Source organism: Ambystoma mexicanum, chromosome 5q, assembly GCF_040938575.1.
Source record: "Ambystoma mexicanum isolate Mex_15411 chromosome 5q, UKY_AmexF1_1, whole genome shotgun sequence".
In the NCBI taxonomy this organism is placed as follows: domain Eukaryota; kingdom Metazoa; phylum Chordata; class Amphibia; order Caudata; family Ambystomatidae; genus Ambystoma; species Ambystoma mexicanum.
The window spans coordinates 62,023,029-62,044,064 of NC_090933.1; the positions used below are offsets into that span (position 1 = coordinate 62,023,029).

Genomic DNA, 21,036 nt, shown 5'->3' on the forward strand with positions numbered 1-21,036 from the left:
AATAAGGACATTGCCTGGCAAAGTACAAGCTGTACAAGACTGGGCCACCCATACTAAAAACACAAGTGAGCGTATTTCTAGGTCTCACTGGTTCCTATAGGAACTTCATTGAGAATCATGGGACCATAGCTTCTCCCTTGAATGTGATCTCACACAAATTACCCAAAAAAATCCGGTGGAATGAGGCATGCACTCAAGCCTTTGAAGAACTTAAAGCCCTTTGTCAAGCTGCAGTCTTGAGAGCTCCAGACTACAACCAATCCTTTACTGTACAAGCTGATGCTTCAAATACAGGAATAGGTTAAGTTTGAGTCAGCTGGATGAGAAAGGCTGGGAACACAGAATTGTTCCCCACTAATGGTGTGATAACTGTTCTCCCCTCTGTGGCAACAGAAGATAATCCAGTGGTAGTAGTGGCCCTGACCAACTCTCATCTCGACTATTGTAATTGTCTAATGGCAGGGATCCCAGCAAATCAAATAGCGAGACTCCACAGGGCCCAGAATGCAGCAGTTAGGCTAACCGGCCACCACGGGAAAAAGGCACATGTCTAGGCTCTTCACAGATCCCTTTACTGGCTCATGGTGGAACACCGCGTTAAATTAAAAGGTGGCTTGCTTGATGTATAGATGCTTCGATGATCTTGCACCAAAATACTTGAGTGCCAGGTGTTGAGGAGAATTCTCAAAATGTGCCAATTCCCCTCTACCTTACAGACCCCCAGCAAAAACTGGATTTTGAGGACTTGATTTTTTTTTTAACCCGGAGAGAGCGAGATCCTTTTTCCCCACTCGCTCATGTATTTTAATGTGATTTCTGAGCTTTGTGTTTTTTTGTTAAGGAGCCTGACAAACTCCATAGGCATCATCTTTTACTTGTGTCACACAGCACCTTCAGTGCAGTGGCACAGCAAAGTCTTTGAGTTCCCAAAGGTTTAAATACCTTCTCTGGGATAAACTACTGTTTCCCAGAGCAGTAAAGTGAAATGGACTTACATTTGTAAATTTCTAGGCGCAACACACATTATCTTACAATAGGGTGCTGGAGGGGTTACCTAGTATCCCCTTTTTGTCTAGCTTCTCATGTAACATTTTTATGTTACCCTTTCCTCACTGAATGGCTGGTGGCAGTGGTTTTGTTTCAACTACCGTGGTGTGCATTCACCGCGGGCTGCGTTTGCAGCTGTATTAAAGCACTCAAGGGTGCCATTTTTGTCAAAATGGCCCAGTCTTCTTTTATTGCCATTTCTTTGTGGAAAGGTCCTTCTTGAGAATTACTCTGCATGCCAAACCAGGTTTGGTCCCACTGTTCGTTTTGCCTTTGGCAGGATTCACACGTGAAGCCCACCTCTGGCTCCAGGGCGTCTGGGGTAGGCAGGAAGTGAGGGAGGGGCCCGAAACTCACCGTGCTTAGTCTCTTAGGAGACCCAAATGCACTCTGTAGTGATTGGCCAGCTAACTGTCCGGCAAGGACAGCCACCCTGTTGGGTGACTGACAGCTAGGCTGGAATTAATGGGAGAGAACTGACTAAAAGGCGAGGCTTTTGGCTTGGAAGGCAGAGTCAACCACAGGATGAAGGAACCGAAGAACTTGAAGGGGATGCCTGCTGCAAATCCTGGACCGTTGGTTTGCCTGGTAAAGCCCTGCTGCTGTGCTGAAACTCCAAATTCTTATCGACAGAGAAGCCCATGCAAGGACTTCTCCTCCCCTTGAGTTGGTGGGACCAATCAACTCCAAAGTAAGCCACCTTGACATCCTTCTCGGAGCTGGTTGAATTTCCACAGAGTTGCTGCTGGAAACCGTGTAGCCAGGGAGAGGAACACCAGATTGTGTGCATTGCTTTTAAGCTGGCCTAGAGCTCCAGGAAGATCCTCCGGACTGCCAGGAAGCAGGACTGAGCGAGCATGAGCCCCCTCAACAGAGTGCGGGACTCCAGAAGCAAGGAAAGCCCATCTCGACAGCCAGGAACCATGGTGTTGCTATTTGCGGTAGACGCGAGGAGCTGAAACACTGAACAGCCACCGATTTGAAGATTGCCGGTTGCGAGCGGTGACTGTCCCAATGCAGGAGTCCACAGAAGTCCTCCCTCTTGTCCCCACGACTGGGACCCAGGAACAATTAGATCTGCAGAGCTGCTCAGAAACAGAAGTCACCTGCTGCACTTTCTCTTCAATACAAAGGTACTGTAAAAAGTATGAAAGAACTTACCTCTTGCTGTAGAGTTGCTTACATCTTCTACCACTCAAGTCTAACGGCTTGTGGGCCTACATTTGGTTCTTTTCTTCAAAGACTTCTAAAACATTGTGCAAAGACTTTTCTACTTACCTACCAGAAGTGCTTTATCCCATCTAAGACTTTTGCCCATTGACTTTGGCTTAGCTTATTATACTCAATGACTCTGCTTAGGGGATCCAAAAGTATTTGGCTGCTTAAAAATATTTGTGGTCTCTCATTTGTTGTATTCGTTTCCTTTTGCCAAATTCTAACAGTATTCTAATGCAAACAGTAAGATATTAATGTCCCCAGCATCCTAGCTCTTGAAGTCACCCGAGGGTGTAGGTTGTGTCTGTGGGCCATCCCAAAAGGGTCTTTACCGATTTAGAAACGAATAGTGAATAGTATTGAAGTGCATTTGTGTGTTACTTTTTATATTGCTCCCTTCTGAAGAAGGCTTACTCTAACTGACCAATAAATTAATAATTGTTTATTCAAGAAACCTTGTGTGTAAGAGTTTGAATATTTGTCACAGTGAATCTCTAACTCCCCTGCAGCTCACATTGACTCTTGAGAATAACAAGCTACCAAAACTGTGTAGTACAAGCTTATACCAAAGGTTGGGTTTCCTATACCTGTATTCAGAGTTGTAGTGTTCCCAAAGGGTCCTGCATGCACACTTTGCCTAACAGAGCTCCAGGAAGATCATCCAGACTCCCAGGAAGCAGAACTGACTGAGCCTGAGCCCCAACAGAGTGTGGGACCCCAGATGCAAGGAAAGCCAATCTCAACAGCCAGGAACCGCTGTGTTATTTGCGGTAGTCACAAGGAGTTGAAACACTGAAGTTCCACCAGTTTGAATATTGCCGGTTGCGAGCAGTGACTGCCCCATTGCAGTGCAGGAGTACCTGGAAGTCCTCCCTCTTGTCCCGACGACTGAGGCCCAGGAACAGTGAGATCTGCAGAGCTGTACAGGAACAGAAGAAGTCATCTCCTGCACTTGTTCTTCAACATAAAAGGTACTGTAAAGTCTAAGAGAACTTACCTCTTGTTGTATAGCCACTTGTCCTCGTTGGAGACGTGCTTTGGTCGCATTTGTAAAGTTGCTTCCAGCGTCTTTAGCTCACAAGCCTAATCACCTTGAGGCCCTACTTTGATTCTTATATTCTACCAAGATTTTTTAAACATTGGAAAAGACTTTCCATTTACCTGCAAGAAGTGCTTCAGTTTACCTTGACTTTTGCTAATTTAACATTGGCTGGCCTGGCTCCCTGAATGACTCTTCTCTCTTCTGCTTATGTGTTTTGGCTTCCTTCCAGGAAAGGGCTAACTGATTTTGCATTGGGGGTTGTTTTGAAAGTACTTACCTACTTATGAATAACTGAATACTTGCTTTATTCAGAACTCTTCTCTTTAACACTACTCCTAAGAATATTATAATATAAATGCAACAGAGATATTAATGTCAACAGCACCCTAGCTATTGAAGTCACCTGAGCGTGTAGATAGTGCCTGTGTGGCATCCCAAATGGGTCTTTGCTGATTAAGAAAACTAAGTGTGCATTTCTGAAGTGTATTTGTGTGTTGCTTTATATTGCTTCCTTCTGAAGAAGGTTTACTCTAATTGACTGATAAATTAATTGATTATTCAAGAAACCTTGTGTGTGAGAGTTTATTTGAATGCTTGTCACTGTAAATCTCTGTGCAACTCCCCTACAGCTCACATTGACCCCTCTTGAGATAAGCCTTGCTGCTCAACATGCTACCAAACTGTGTATTACAGACTTATACCAAAGGTTGCGTTACTATTGCCAGGAGGTCAGGGTTGTTGTAGTGCACCCAAAGGGTACTGCATGCAATCTTGCCCAACACGAATCAACTGTACCATACCAATATTAAAAACTATAGGTAGGGATCTAGACGGCAAAGAAATTACACACCCTCTGTGTTTTAGGGAAAAACCATTTGCCTATCTCTGACAAAGAAGAGCTTTAAACCCAAATTCAAACATACCACTAATATGCCCTATCGGTCAACCCCCCCTTAATGCCTCAGACAATATGTCTCATCGCATTAAAGGTGCTCTAATTAATGCAAGATCTATGGTTGCCCACATGCTAGATATTGCAGGCCTGATAGCCAATCAACTGGATTTGCTAGTAATTACAGAGACCTGGCTCCATGCAGCTGCAGGCCCTGCCCTTTCACTGGCCATTCCAAACAACTTTACCATTCTAAGGCAGGACAGAGATAGAGCCAGAGGTGGTGGCATTGCCTTTATTGCCAGAACCAATCTAGAACTAAGGATCGCTACTCATTCACCTTTCCCAGCAGGTGAACTCTTGACAGTTAAACTGCCCCTCTCAGCCTCACGGACCATAACCAGGCATCTGTTATACATACATACCACCCGGCCCCATATAGTGCTATAGGCTTGAAGGGCAGTTCTCTCTTATCAAGAGTGCAGCATAGATATGCATTTGACAATCCACCCTGAGATTGCCGATTTAGAGACAGGATCCCCTTCTCTACCAGTTGCCAGTGAAACAAAAAATTGGTTTGTCTTTCTCAGTGGTTTAGTTCTGTCCAGGTAAAACATGACTTTTCTACGCACATCTAATGTGTGTAGGCTTCTCTCGGCCATGTTAGTAGGGTTCTGGAAGAAAGTAGGCAGTTCTATTGATTGGTTCACATAGAACTTGGAGATAAATGTAGGCGCAAAAAGAGGGTGAGTGATCAGAACCACCATATCTCTATGGACTAACGAAAAGGTCTAGAACTGAAAGGGCCTGTAGTTCACTGACCCCAATAGAAGTGATAGCTGTTAGGGAGAATTCTCAAAAATGTGGCAATTCCCTTCACTTTCGAGACCCCCAGCAACTTTGCTGGATTTTGAGGACTTGATTTTTTTTACCTGGAGAGAGTGCAACCCTTTCCCCCCCTGGCCCCCACTCATGTTTTTTGATGTGTGTTTTACTTGTGTTCTTTGATTATGGTATTTTAGACAACTCCATAGGCATCATTTCATGTGCGTCACACAGCACCCTCAGTGTAGTGGCACAGGGAAACCTTTCAGGCTTTCCCAAGGTTTAAATACCTTACTGGGATAAACTACTCTTTCCCAGAGAAAGTAAAGTGAAATTGACTTTACTAGTCTTTAAATTCCTAGACCCAACACAACCTATCTTACAATACAGTGCTGGAGGGGCTACTTTGTATCCCCTATGTGTAGCTACTCATGTAGCAGTCAAATGCTACCCTTTCCTCTCAGAATGGCTGGTGGCAGTGGTTTTACAACGAACTACCATGATTTTTCCCCGACTGCTCACTATTCGCATTAAAATCGCAGAAGCCATGTTTTTCAAGATGCCGTCTGAGCTCGCTTTGTTTAAACAGGTCCGGTCCTCTCTTTTCGCCATTTCTTTTTGGAAAGGTCCTTCTAGAGTTTGTCTTTGCGCACCAAACCAAGTTTGGTCCCTTTGTTCCTTCGCCAGTGGCAGGCTTCAGGAGTGAAGACCGCCTCTGGCACCCGAGCGTCTGGGGTGAGCAGGAAGAGAGGGAGGTGCCCGAAACTATGTGTGCTTAATCTCCTAGGAGACCCAAATGCACTCTGGTGATTGGCTGGCTGACTGTCCGGCAAGGACAGCCACCCTGCTGGGTGAGTGGAAGCTAGGCTGGAATGAATGGGAGGAAACTGGATAAAAGGAGAGTCTCTTGGCTTGGAAGGCAGAGTCGACCACTGGAACGAAAGAACTGAAGACGAACTTGAAAAGAACGGCTGCTACAACTCCTGGACTGTTGGGTTTGCCCAGTGAAGCCCTGCTGCAGGTCCGAATGGCTAAGTCCATGTCGACAGAAGCCCTGCAAAGACCACTTCTCCATTTGAGGTGGTGGGACCAATCAACTCTACACTAAGCCATTCGGATACCATTCTCAGAGCTGATTGTATTTTCCTCAGAGTGCTGCAGGAAACCGAATAACCAGGGTGAGGGACACCAGTTTGTGTGCTTGACTGCAGCTACCGGAATCGAAGATTTGCCAGCTTTTTGACCAGTCCCAGAGCAGGATTCCCCCGACGTCCTCCCTCTTCTCCCCACAACTGAGGCCCAGAACAGCGAGATCTGCAGGAACAGAGGTCACCAGCTGCATCTTTTTCTTCATTTGTAAAGGTACTGTAAAATCAGACAGAGTACTTACCTCTCGTGGTGAAAGTGCTTGAAACTTTCCCAACTCACAGGCCTAATCAGCTTGTGACCCAACATAGGATTGTTCTTGCTACAAACTATTCCTAAGAACTGTTGCAGAGACTTTTCTGTTTTACTACCAGAACTGCTTTACCCTATCCAAGGACTTTAGCCCATTGACTTTGGCCTAGCCTATTGGATTGACTCTTCGGGTGAACTCTAAATAGCTACACTGCCTAAGAAATAACTATTCCATGTTCTAATAACATATGGCTTTTGGCTCCTCCTTCAAAGTAGTCTGAATGCCTCAGAAACTTATAGTGTACAGTACTGAAGTATATTTGTGTGCGATTACATTGCCTCCTTCTTATGAATGTTTTATAACTGACAGTTAAATTAATAAGTATTTAACAAAGAAACCTTGAGTGTAAGAGTTTATTTGAACACGTGTGAATGTAGACCTCTGTGTAACATTACAGCTCACATTCCTTCTTGAGATAAGCCTGGCTGCTCAGCTCTGCTACAAAAACCTGTGCAGTACAGACTTATACCAAAGGTTGGTTTTGCTTACACCTGTAGTTCTAGTTGTGTGTAGTGGTCCCAAACGGTACTGCATACAAACTTTGCCTAACCCACATGGACGGAGATGAACAGATGAAGATGGTCCAATGGCCTGGCATCCCATATGAAGCAGGCCATATATGTATAGAGCTTGTCTAGTTTGGATTGTATAATTGTACTATATGTGATTGCGTCATTAGTGACGTTTCTCTTATAATGTGCTGCCCGTCCCTACAGAGCTCAGAGCACTCGGCGGCAGCAGAGTTCTTTGCTGATGCATTTGTAAAAGAGAAATAAATACTGGTTATCCTTGCGAGCGTGCCCTTGGCCTTTTCACCCCAAGCGGGCTGCATTTTTGAGTGGTGTGAGCGTGCAGGGAGGTGCCTTCACAGCCTTCGAGTAATGAAGACTAAAAAGTCATAAAAGTAGTTAAACTGCCACCAGCCATTCAAGGACACTTGCTAACATGTTACCAGGTAAGTAAGAAAGGGCATACATTGTATCCCTCCCAGTACCCCAGATAAGGTGGGGTGTGCTTGCTCACCATTTAAAATGTAATGGGGATGAAAATCCCTCTTCACTACTTGGGAACTGTAGTTCACCCAAGAACATGAAAGAAATTAACAGGGGAGCCCATAGGGGCAAGCAAGCCAACCTGAACCCAAAGGTTGTAGGAAACTATACCTTCAAACACTATGGAGAGACATAAAAAGGTCACCCATAAAGAGTAAAAGACTAGGTGAGAGGAGAAAAAGATTCCCCTTCACCTAGGGACAAGGTAAAAGTTACCCAGTCAAAGCAAAACATTCTGGGGTTGACATTGGTCAGGAAGATTTAATCATGGATATGAAAATCTTACCCAAGAGAACCCACTCGCACTCTTCTGAGAATATCTTTGACTGCTCAATTGCTATCTTGATTGGGTTTGGCTGACCTCTCAGAGTTCCTCCAGTTCACTAGAACTAGGGTGGCCTCCAGAAATCTGTCCACCAGACCAGATTCTATAGATCCATCTGAACATAGGTATCCTCAGTGAAGTCATTTGTTTGCTGGCTAATTACCAAATCAACAAACTACCTCTTTGAGGCCCTATTTTCCTTAAGCCACCTTAGTTCTTAGATTGCAGCATTAAGGACAAAGCTTGGTAATACTTAAACAATTGTGCAATACATATAATAACCATCGATTATTAATTCAAGTCTTAATTGAACAGTCTTTAGATTTGTCACAAACATTTTGTCAAATGTGATTTGACACTCCACATACCTACCTTTATTATAGTGGCATTGCTTCTAGCAGATTCTCTGACAGATTGGTTCTGGGTAGTTTGGTTTTTCGGACCTAAAAAAAAATATATATATATTGGACTACAAAGACTTTATTTGATCTATATCGACGAATTATTGTAAAGTGATAACATCGGTAAAGAATGCAACTTTCTCATTTTCAAGGCAATTCAGGATTGTCATCCTCAATACGTTAGCATCCCTGAGTCTTAATGTCTCATGGCGTCACAGTTAACATATTCAAAAGCCTTCAAATGCGTTTCCTTAAAATACTAGCAATAAGGGGAAACTAGCCACTATATCACCATGCCATTATAAAAACAAAAAGCAGGTATATTTTGGACCAGTAACCAGCAGATCATTATTTCTATTAAGGCAAATTTTCATACACCCATCAGTTCAGAGCTCTGTGCTAGGACAGTTTTTCAAGGGCTTAGTAAAACTATGCAACTGAGGCAGTTCAAGACTCCACTCTTAGTATAAGGCTGTACAACCTGAGTTCAGGGTAGCGTAGACAGAGCAGCCAAGCTCATTTTAGGAGGGAGAGGGGGCTGTAGAATCCGTACAAAGAAACTGTAGTACTCATATGGTCCAAAGCAACAAACACTATGAAGACCCTCCAGCTTGTAGCGATTATGCGATCCCGCAAAAAAACTGCAGTTTTTGCAAAAAAGCGCAAAAACGGCCATTTTTGCCAAAACACCCACAAAAATGTGTTTTTGAAAAAAAAATGTTTTAAAAACTCAAGGGGCCAAGGGGCCCAACTCTTATTTTTTGGACTCAAGAAATGAAATGTGCAAGCACATTTCATCACTTGAGCAACAAAAAAAAAAAAAAAGTCTGCTCCACAAAGGACATCTGAATGGACGCTTCTTATATGCGCCCATTGAGATGTCCTTTTTCACCCCTTTGCGCAAATCAGGGGGCGTTTCTGTGCATTTAAAAGCGCATCCCAAATTGACAAGCAAGATGCACTTTTAAATGTGCAGAAATTCTAGGCCACTCTATGCGCCCACTTTAAATATGTTCACGAGGGGTGCTACTGCTTTACAGGGTCTTTACTGACCCTACTGTCTCATGCAATACTTTAAAAATAAAAAAAACATTTTTAAGTGACAGCTGCTGTCTCACTTGCATTTCTGTTCCCCAAATGGGATAGAAATGTGTTGTTTTGGGTTGCATTTTACAGTGGCAGGACCCTTAAGGGCCAGTCACGGTGAAATGCACGGGGAGCCTGTACACCATTGTCGGGAAAGTGTTTCCAACACAAACGTATTCAAGGTGGCTGGCCAGCGCATCATTTGCGCTACAGCTCTGCCCCGTGGAACTGCGCAGGTCACCTTTGAGATTAAGGTGGCCTGTTCATTTACAAAAATGGCTTCTCTAAAAAAAAGCACATCTTCTGCTCTATTTTTAGATGCCTCATTTTTTGAGGACAAAATCTACAGTTTTCTTCAAAAATTGAAAAATGGTCACAATATGTGAGAGAAAGGAGTAAGAGGGAGTGATGGGTGATCTGTGGTGTGGTAGGCAAGAAAGCGAAGGGAGATCAGAGGGAGAGAAGTTGGTCAGAGGGGGGAGGCAGTGGGCAAGAGAGCAGAGCAGATGCAGTGGGGCGGTGGGCCAGAAATCAGAGAGCGGAGGTTCCGAAAGTGTAAGGAACGTGGGCTCGGGGGTAGTAGTGGGCTACAGATTGGGGGAAAGGATGAGGGAAGAGTGGGATAGAATGGGGGAAATGATGAAAGATGCAGAAGTAGCATGCAAGAATGAAGGACTGTATTCTGCGGGAGGAATTGGGGAGCATACAGTGTGAGTTGGGAGTATGATTTTGGAGTTTGGCAGGGACTAGAGAGCGCAAATTCTTGGCAGTGTGACAGAGCATGTGAGTATGTGTATGACTGAGCGTGAGGGTTCAGAAATACAAGTTGAGATGGGGTATTGGTGAGACATGTGAGGTGTGTTGGGTGATAGAGGTGTGTGGGTGTTTGCGGGATTGAGGAACAGAAGAGGAATATTTTCAGCATTACAACTGATAATGATTAATAACGTTAATATTAAATAGGCATGCACATTAAACCAAAAAACATAGCCAAAACAAACACTGTTCTGCCAAGCCAGAGACATCTAGGACTCTTCCTATTTGATATAAAAGATACATATATTGACACCCTCGCTCTCTTGTGGCCTTGCACACAGCCTCTTTCCTGCAATTTACCAATCTTGCACCCTCCAGTCAATAAAGATTGTGCTGTTAAAATGCCGCCATAAATAAAGGTTTGTGCCTCAAAATTTGCCATTTCATGCCACAAAATCCTGGAGGGTCTGACTATGTATTGTTACACTTATTTAACTACAAGTAGGCCCAGATAAATCTTGGGGGAATAAGTACTACCACATTATATATAACCACAATTTAAAAACACAACACTATGCTTGAAGGTGCACAGCAGATCAAAGCATAACTTTATTTGGAACACTGAATATGAGTTCTAAGGACGTGAAAACCAATAGTTCCTTTTAGATTACTTTCAGTAATACCAGGGTAGTAGACTGATCAGTTGTACTGGGACGCTCAGCAAGAAATCACATAGTAATATCAACTTGACAATATACTTTTTCTGACCTAGTGAAACACAGATTCTAGGAACAGCATAAACCTATAACTCTGATTCAGGATAACAGTTATTCTAGGGGAGTTGTAATATTCAATTACAGTTGCTTTTCAGTTTGCAGACTAAGGGAAGCAATAACTAACTTATTTTAGGATAACAGATCTACTCAAGTTAAGTAAAACCTATACACTTTTTACTGGAGCCATTGTTTGGGAGAATTCTCATAAATGTGCTAATTCCCTTCACCTTAGAGACCCCCAGCAACTGCGCTGGATTTTGACTACTTGACTTTTTTTTTTTTTTTACTGGAGGGAGTGTGAACCTTTTTTGCTGCTCTCTCCTGTATTTTGATGTGTGTTTTACTCGTGTTCTTTGATTATGGTGTTTAAAGACAACTCTATAGGCATCATCCTTTCATGTGTTACACAGCACCCTCAGTGCAGTGACGCAGGGAAGCCTTTCTAAGCTGTCCCCAGGTTTAAATACCTTCTCTGGGATAAACTACTTTTCCCCCCAGAGAATGTAAAGTTAAATTGACTTCACTAGTCTTTTTAAATTCCTAGACCCAGCACACACTACCTTCCAATAGAGTGCTGGAGGGGTTACCTAGTACCCCCCAATGTCTAGAAACTCATGTAGCAGTCAAATGTTAACCTTTGCTTTCGAAGTGGCTGGTGGCAGTGCTTTTACAACAAACTACCATGATTTTTTCCGACCGCGAACACTGGTAGCTAAAAATCGCGGGAGCCATGTTTTTCAAGATGGCGCCTGAGCCCCCTTTGTTTAAACAGGTCCCGGTCTTTTTTCGCAATTTCTTTTTGGAAAGGTCCTTCTAGATTGTGTCTGCGCGCCAAACCAGGTTTGGTCCTTTTGTTTTTGTGCCTTTGGCGGGCTTCAGGACTGTAGACCGCCTCTGGCGCCAGAGTGTCTGGCGCCAGAGTGTCTGGGGTGGGCAGGAAGTGAGGGAGGTGCCCTAAACTCCCAGTGCTTAGTCTCCTAGGAGACCCAAATGCACTCTGGCGTGATTGGCTGGCTGACTGTCTGGCAAGGACAGCCACCCTGCTGGGTGAGTGGCAACTAGTCTAGAATGAATGGGAGAAAACTGTTTAAAAAGGCGAGTCTCTTGGACTGAAAGGCAGAGTCGACCACTGGAACGAAAGAAAAGATGACGAGCTGGAAGAGGACAGCTGCTGCAACTACTGGACCGTTGGTTTGCCCGGTGGAGACTAGCTGCAGGTCTGAATCATCAAGTTAACCTCGACAGAGAAGGCCCTTCAAGGACGACTTCTTCCTTTGAGTTGTTGCGACCAATCAACTCGTAAGTCACCTGCATACCATTCTCGGAGCTGGTTAGGATTAACCAGGGAGAAGGACACCAGCTTGTGTGCTTAAAGAACAGAAACCGCAATCGAACATTTGCCAGCTTTGTGATCCGTCACAGTGCAGGAGTTCCAGGACGTCCTCCCTCTTGTCCCCACGACAGGCTCAGGAACAGCGAGATCTGCAGGAACTGCCAGGAACAGAAGTCTTCAGCTGCATCTTTGTCTTCAATATAAGGTACTGTGAAAAACCAAACGAGAGAACTTACCTCTCACAGCAAAGGTTTGTGGAACTTTGGCAACTTGCAGGTCTAGTCGGCTTGTGACCAGACATATGAACCTTTCTTATGTGAACTGCTTCCAAGAACCGTGGCAAAGACTTTTCCGTTTTAAACACCAGAACCGTTTTTACTTATACAAGACACTAGTCCATTGACTTTGGCCTACCTAATGCATTGAATGAACTCCTCTGGTGAACACAAACTATTTGCACCGTTTCAACCCCTTAAGTGCCAAGGATGAGATATCTCGTCCTTGACATTACGTACGCTGTGCCAAGGACGAGATAGCTTGTCCTTTTTGGCACTCAGATTTGAGCGATCCCCGCAAAGCAGGGATCGCTGAAAACTGTAATCCAACCCCCGGGGTAAGTGAAAGGGAGGTCCCCCCTCACTGCCAGGGGGCTGGCTTACCTTCAGTTTCACGCCGGCGTGCGTAATGCACGCCGGCGTGAAAGTAATTTTCACTGCAGCAGCCATTTCGGGCTGGTGCAGTGAAAATGAAAGGTGAGTCTCTACCTTTCTCCCCCTCGATATCCGGCTGTATTTCAAGCCGGAGATCGAAGGAGGTGTCGTTGGATAGGGGAGATTCTCCCCTTTCCAACGACACCCTTTGTGTAAGCAGTGCTGCTCACGGAGCGGGCGCAGGGCGCTCGATCCGCGGGCAGCAATGCCCACTAGACACCAGGGTGGCTTTACAGTGCGGGGGAGGGTGGGCTGTTCACTAGGTAAGCGCTCCCCCCGTGGCCCCAAAGCATGGGGCCACATGTATGGAGACCCATGGGGATGGATGGGTGACCATCTGTCCCCAGGGGTGGGGGGGGAACAAAGGGGGGGGGGTAGGGGTTGGGGACCATAGACACCAGGGCATTTTTTTGTAGTGGTGTTGTTGGAAAGCAGAGATTCTCCCCTTTCCAATGACACCCTTTTTGTGAGCATTGCTGCTCACGGAACGGGCGCAGGGCGCTCGATCCGTCGGCAACAATGCCACTAGACACCAGAGATGTCTGTAGTATGGAGAGGGGGGCTGCTTACTAGGTAAGCCCCCGCCCCCCCCCCTGTGGCCCCAAAGCATGGGGCCACATGTATGGAGACCCATGGGGGCAAAAAAAAAATATATATGGCAGCGGGGGGGGGGGGGGTTCTTGGGGGGCAGGGGGGCGGGTATTAGGATGGGCCGGTGTGCCCGCCCCCTTAATCCCCTCCCCCCCAACTGGAACCAGAGGATTTTTTTTATGGAAAGGGGTGGTTTCCACAGCCACCCAAAATCGACTTGGGGTCATGTCATGCAGCCCTCCCTGGGGGCTGTTATCTACTCTTAGGAAGGGGCATGAAACACACGTGTATAGGCGCGTTACAAATACCATATCATATCATGTAACCCCATGGAGGGCTGAATGAGATGCCATCCTCCTGCATGTGGTGTGGGGGGAGATAGTCACCCCCCAGTACATTAGAAAAGTACCTGGCGGTGTAGGGTGCCCCTCAGCACCCCTAAAGGGCAGCCTGCCATTTTGAATTTTTTCTTTGTTTACCAAACTTGCCTTGGCGCAGAGGGGCACATTGGTGTGCCAATCCGCCCCAGGGTGCCTAAACCTTACTGCCCCACCCACTGGGGGGCCTGTCCCCCAATTTTTGGCAGCCCTCTCCTCCCACCCCAAATGGAGGCAGGTGTACCTCACACAGCCGTTTGTAGGAGGCACAGGAGGTGCCCCTGCCACCCATTTGGGGTGAGGCGGGAGAGGGCCACCAAAAATTGTGGACAGGCCCCCCAGTGTGTGGGGCAGTAAGGTTTGGGAACCCTGGGGTCAGATAGGCACACTAATGGGCCCATCTGCACCAAGGGGCATTGGGTTACCAAAGGAAAAAAGTGATAATGGCATTTTAGGGGGGGGGCTGTGGGGCACCCCTAACCGACTGGGAATTTTCTAATGGGGAAGGAGTGGTGACCCCCCCCACCCCACAATGGAGTCGGTGCCATGTCATGCAGCCCTCCCTGAGGGCAGATATCTGCTCCTAGGAAGGGATACCTGGCCCCCAGGGAGGGCTACATGAAATGCGCCACCCCTCCAATTGGGGTGGGGGTGGAGAGTTGCACCCCCCATTACATTTGAAAATTTTCCGGCGGTTTAGGGAGCCCCTCAGCTCCCACCTAAAGTGCAGCCTGCCATTTTCAATTTCTTTGTTTACCAAACTTCCCTTGGCGCAGATGGGCACATTGGTGTGCCAATCTGCCTCCAGGGTGCCCAAACCTTCCTGTCCCACCCACTGGGGGGCCTTTGCCACAATTTTTGGTGGCACTCCCCCGTCGTCCCAAATAGGTGGCAGGGGTACCTCATGCATGTTTTTTGTTTTGTTTACAGCTTTTTCTATGCGAGCAGCTGCAACGTTATACAAGTACTGTTTTTTTATTATTCTATGGTTAGGCCCACCGTCAGTGGGGGGGTGAGACTGGGGCTGGATTGTTGGTGGTGTGGGTGGGAATGGGCCGTCCTCGCAGATATTTTGGTGGGCTGGGACACAATTGCAGGGGCAGGCCACAAATTGCCTCCCATGCCAGCAGAACATTGGTGTTTGCCTGGGAGCGGATCTCTCCCATGTGGGTTGTCAGTCTGCAAGCCCAGGCTCCACCTCTGGCTGTGCTACATTACAGATGTCACCTCCGGGGAGGAATAGGGATCCTGCCGGGGCTCGCTGGAGCTGCTGCTGTGCTTAGGGGACGGTAGGGACGGTACACCCACATGGTACATAGCTGTCCAAGGCCAGGGACATCACCTCCAATCGTCCTGGAGTTGCGGCTGGGCTGCATTACAGCTTTTCCATTCGGGGAGGTGTTGGCACACTGCCGGGACTCCATGGTGTGGAGAAGCTGTAACGCAGGGCAGCCAGGGCTCAAGCAAAGTCGGCGGTAATATCCCTGGCCTTGGGAACCCTTCTCCCATGTGGGTCTTTTCCGGGGGTTCTGGGTAATAAATTCTGGGAGATTTGCGCAAGTCAGACCTTTGGATTCCCACAGGTGTCCTTTTGGGAAATGCATGGGGTTCCCTGTTTTCCTTGCTGGCTTCGACACCCTAAGCCCAAATCTGTAGGGTGCCCACATGAACAAAATATGCTGTGCCGAAAGGCTTGGGGTTACCAGTGGGTTACCCTTTTCACCCCGGTAGGTGCACCCACACATGTGGGGGGAAAAAAGGGGCCAAATTTGGCAGATATCTCATGTAACAAAAAAGTTACAAGGCATTGAGTGGCAACATACCGAAATCACCAAAAAAGGCCTTGGCACTGAGGGGTGGGAGGGTCAACCCATGGCACTTAAAGGGTTAAAGTAACTAATATTGGTTTTATTAATTTATGCCTTTTTTCTCCTACTTCAATGCCATTTTACGAACTAACACGAACATCGGCGATTTTTACTCACAAGAGTAAGTCGACACTAACATTGAAATTAGAAAGACATGACAGTTCAGGAGAGAAAAATGTGCTGAACAGGAGAGCCACGATGAAACCTCTTGATCAAATTTCTAAAGGAGATCAAATTAAAAGTGTGGCTATAAACATAGTGGAGTTCGCACATAAGGGACGGACAGATAGTATTTTTCTACACATTACGTCCCAGACAATAAAGAAACCCGTGCTCCCAACAGCAGGCGAACTCTCAAAAAGAGGATACATCCTACGAGAAACATCTGAAGAAAGAGGCCATAAGGGAGAAAATAAAAACAAAATGGAAAAAGATCAGAACCACGAGACCAAAAAAAAAGGAAAAGTGGACATGTCGCACAGAACCCCAAACATAAAAGATCTTTTGAGAGAGAAAAGAAAACGGAACCAATCACCAGAGAAAGAAAAACACGAAAAAGAGGAAATATCTGCAACTCGTAAACGGGAAGGCTCTAACTCGAGGCAGACTCCTAAAGACATCGAAAGAACAAAGCAGAGAAAATCCACCTAATAAAGGACAGTGGAAAAAAGAAGACAGGCAGGCAGAAAATAAGCCAAGCAGGAAACCAAAGGGTTGGATCCACTTGCAGACCACTGGAGGGAAAGAGACGCTCAGTGAGTGACAAATCTCTGACCAAAGATCAATCGGAAACTATCGAAAAAGAATCAAAAAGATGGGCGTGGATCCCCTCGGTACTGTCCCGTTACACTAGAACAGAGCAATCCATATACTGTGTCGGTGACCTTGAAACTACGGCACAGACAACGGAGCAAATCATTACCATTGGATCATGGAACACCAGAGGGCATACTCACCTCACACAACCAGGGTAAATTAACCTTGCCCGATTCGACCTGTTAAGTCTGCAAGAGACTTGGCTATTGAAACCACCGAGCATGGACGGCTTTGAGATCTTACTATCTCTGGCAGAAAAAGGGGAAAAGGGTCGACCTACATCAGGCCTCATAACAGCCGTCCGCACAGGAGGAAGTCTGAGAATAGCCCATAATTTGGCATCATCTTTGTCAATTCAAGCGACATTATTTGACTGGGAGAAAGATGGAAATTCGCAGACGGAAGGAAGAAAAGATCTTATTCTCCTGTTGAATATCTACTGGAATCCGGCTGCAATTAAAACGACTGATTTCCTTAATATAGGAGAAATATTAACTGTAGCAACGACAGTTTACAATGTGGACCACATCATGATATGTGGCGATTTGAATGCCACCTGTTTAGCTCCAGAAGAGGAAACGAACACAGTCTGACTGTAGTTCGCAATCAGCAAAAAGAGGTCTTGCATGGTCTGAATTGATGGAATCACGTGACTTGTATAACCTCAACTCTTTAGAAACAGCGCGACCCAGGATTCCGATATGGGAAAGCGAAGGACATACAAGCACAATCGATCATATCTTCGCCTCCAAGGGTCTATATGTACTAATCAAGAGTTTTGAGGTAGTAAAAACAATCAGGAGTGATCACAACTTACTAACAGCAACATGGCACGCAACTAAAGACCTGCGGTGAAAATGTCACAAAAAATAGAAATCAATACTCAAGGAAACCGGCTACAGTTAACTCCACAAGACCTAATTTCCATCACGGCAACTTACAAAAATGGAAATAGCTTAAACACCAATATCACAGATAAGGTGGATTATTGCCCACTTCTCATACCGTATTCACATCCACGACAGAAAAGAAGACAGGAAACCACACATTTGCATATACACAATGAAGAAGTGAGGCTAAAGAAATCCAACCTCAAAAATCATAAGGAGGGCTCAAGAAAATCTAACGCAAGAAAACCTTGACCAACAGAAAAAAAACTACAAGTCATGGATTCAGTCCATACGTTGGAAACTATGTCAAGAAGATGCCGAGACCATGCTGAGAACAGTTTGCAAAAGGAACTCTAAAGATTTCTGGAAGATAATAAAGACCAAATCGTCAGTCACAGAAAAGACTATCAATAGTGTTTCTGAAGGCAAATGGATGAAGCACTTCACTAATCTATTCAAGGAAACTACACCAAAAACAAACACAATAGACAACGGAGGTACAAGCAAATGGAACATGTACTCCAATCAGACCATCGTGGAAAAGATAAACAAGCTAAATAATTGCCGGGCCCCAGGCCCCGATGGAATCTCAAACATCGATCTTAAACAGGAAACAGAAATCTGGGCACCACTAATAACAGAAATTTTTTCGAGATGCAAGGCCACGAGATCGGTTCCTGCAACCTGGAAAACAGCAAATGTGGTCCCGATTTACAAGAAGGGCCTGAGACGACCCAAAAAATTACAGGCCGATAGCACTAACTTTTTGGCTCTTTGGTATTGGAGGAATTTCGAGACTGGCAGAAAGAGGCTAAAACAGCCGACCCACTACAATCGGGTTTTGAAAAGGGCCTTGGCACTGCGGTTAACATCATGATGCTCAGTATCCTAAAGTCTAAAGTTTCCGAGGGTCATCTGACAATTTATATAGCAACAATCGATTTGGTCCAAGCATTTGACCGTGTAAACAGGGAAAAACTATGGAGAAAACTAGAAAAACAGTAATGTCCATCATCAATTCTAGACCCAATCAAAGCCTTGTAAAGTAAGACCTCAGAGTACGCCTTAATGACGCCAGCCTCCTGTCAAAAACAATAAAAACAGCCAGAGGGGTTAAGCAGGGCTGCCCCCTGGCGCCAGCACTGTACAAGGCATATATGGCTGACATAGTGGAAGAAGAAAACGACACCCGATCATTTCCACCTAAAATCGGCGAGTCGAAAGTAACACGACTGCTTTACGCGGATGACATCTTATTGCTGGACCAAACAGCTATCGGTCTTCAGCGGCAAATAGACAGTCTTTCAATATATCTAAAGAAAAATGATTTGGAATTGAATCCAACAAAAACCAAAATCTTGATTCTGGAAAAATCATCAAAACCAACTAAAAGATTTCAATGGTTTGCAAATTCAGAGAAAATGGATATAGTAAAAAGGTTTACCTACCTGGGAGTAAAAATCTGTCTAAGTCGAATAGAAATAACAATGCAAGAACACCTACTCATCAAGACTAAGACATTGGCAGCACAGGCCTTGACCCTGGAAAGAAAATATGGTAAATTTACAATCCTTCCACTAATCAACTTTTTCGAGGCAAAAGCAGTACCGGCTATAACTTATGGGGTGGAGGCAATGCCACTTCTTCCATCAACATGTTGGCCTAAACTGGAAGGGATCTTTTGGCGTAAAGTACTATGACTTCCAAACTCTACTCCCATAGCAGTCATCTGACGAGAACTGAGCCTCCAATCAGTAAAATCTGTAGTTGAGAAAAACAGTATTTTACTCTTAGGAAAAATTCTAAGTCGTCCCCGGGCGAAAGTCTTGGATATCATCCACAATGAAATGAAGAGCAAAAAAAACCCAATGACGACGACCTGGTATAATAAACTACTGGAACTAACAGAAAGAATTGGATGTTCTGAACGGGACATAGAACGTATTCCCGGAAAAATCAAGGAAAAACTAAAAATTCAAGACTGGATTGACACGTTGGAAAAAGCTGAAGCGTACACACCTCAGTCTCATCATACAACCAACACACAGAGGATAGATGAGGTAAGAAACTACCTAAAAAAGTTTCCAGACAAATGGTTACGTACAACTTTTGAGTGGAGACTCAACGACATTAACCGTGGCAACAGCCAAGTTCCTTCAAAGCTTGGATTTGGAAGGAAATTCCACATGGAACGACTAAAACCTTAGCATTTTAAAGAAAGAAAGGAAAAAGAAAACTGAGGAAGCTTCACTTTTTCTAAACTCACAATCAAGGGAATGTCCTTTTGTAAAAATTGTAACAATTAAATACAAAAAAAAAATTATGCCATTTTGCTCCGACTTCAAAGGAGCGCAACTGCTTCGTAATCAGTATTGCAGTATCATTTTTGTGCGATATTGGTTGCCTCATTTAGTGAATGCTTTCTAAATGATTATGTAATAAATTTGACCAAGAAACCTTGAGTATAATTGTCTATCTGAATACTTTCTGTTGTAGACCTTTGTGTAACACCCTTACAAGCTCACATTCCCTCGAGATAAGCCTGGCTGCCCAGCTCGCTACCAAAAACTGTGTGGTACAGACTTATACCAAAGGTTAGTTTTGCTTACACCTGTAGTCCTAGTTGTGTGTAGTGGTCCCAGAGGGTACTGCATACAAACCTTGCCTAACAGCCATCAGCCACTTAAAGGCAGGTATACACCCAAGACTCTTGTGTCTGTCCAAAACAGACCAGGGAAAGCAAACCCCAATGTTACTCTTTATGAATCACTCAAGTTTATTCTCAATAGGTCAAACCTAAGGCAGACATATTCTGGACAGGTTAACAGCAAGTCAGGGGAAGCAAGACCCATTTGGGGGGAGGGGGGCACATACATTTATCTTAACAGGAATAGTGAAGTGAAACCAACAGCATTGCTTTTGGAAAAAGGCAGAACCAAATCACAGGTGAATAATATTCTTACATCTACTTTCTGTTAGAATGGCAAAACAGTTTCCAAGGAAAGAGAGGATACATATAATTTTCAGAATGGCAAAACATTTCTAAGATAAGTAATAACTTTTATAACTGTTCACTCAGAGTTAGTTACCAACCAACTTCTTTTGCAAGTAACTTTTAAACATGTATTCTCTTTTCTAGGCAAAAGGCCCAATCATTCGAAGTCTTTCCCTTATTCTTGGAGTCGTGTCCAATAGGCAGATCAGGATAGGTTCGTAAGTAGCAAAAGTCAGAGTTCCTAAGGAAGACTGTTAGAACAAGTAAGTACTTTATAGAGTTAGTTTGGGGTCCAGGGGCTTCACAGAAGACTCCCTAGTACGATTCCAGCAGGGGCAGAGTGCACTGGACAAGAGTACTCCCAATCACAGAAAACACCCCAAAACTACACACGAATCACACGAGACTTAAGGTAAGTAAATACCCAAGCCAGCACAGAAGATTTTGTAGTAGGAGGACTCCAGGATCTGCAGACAAAAACCTTGTCATGGAATTCCTTCATCAACACGACAGAAGATGGGACAGTAGAACAACTTTTGCAGCGAGGATCACAGGGAAGGCACCAGGCAAGGTTGTCCTC

At 45.0% G+C, this 21,036-nt stretch overlaps 1 protein-coding gene across 2 annotated transcripts in view; it reads right to left on the minus strand.

Moving 5' to 3' along the window:
- Window positions 1-21,036, minus strand: part of LOC138497211 (uncharacterized) — an 835,962-nt gene that overhangs the window by 188,671 nt on the left and 626,255 nt on the right. For both annotated transcript variants that reach the window (XM_069620534.1, XM_069620535.1), the window contains one exon: window positions 8,230-8,300. In XM_069620534.1, the coding sequence (XP_069476635.1) occupies window positions 8,230-8,300 (71 nt within the window). The remainder of the gene's footprint in view (window positions 1-8,229; window positions 8,301-21,036) is intronic.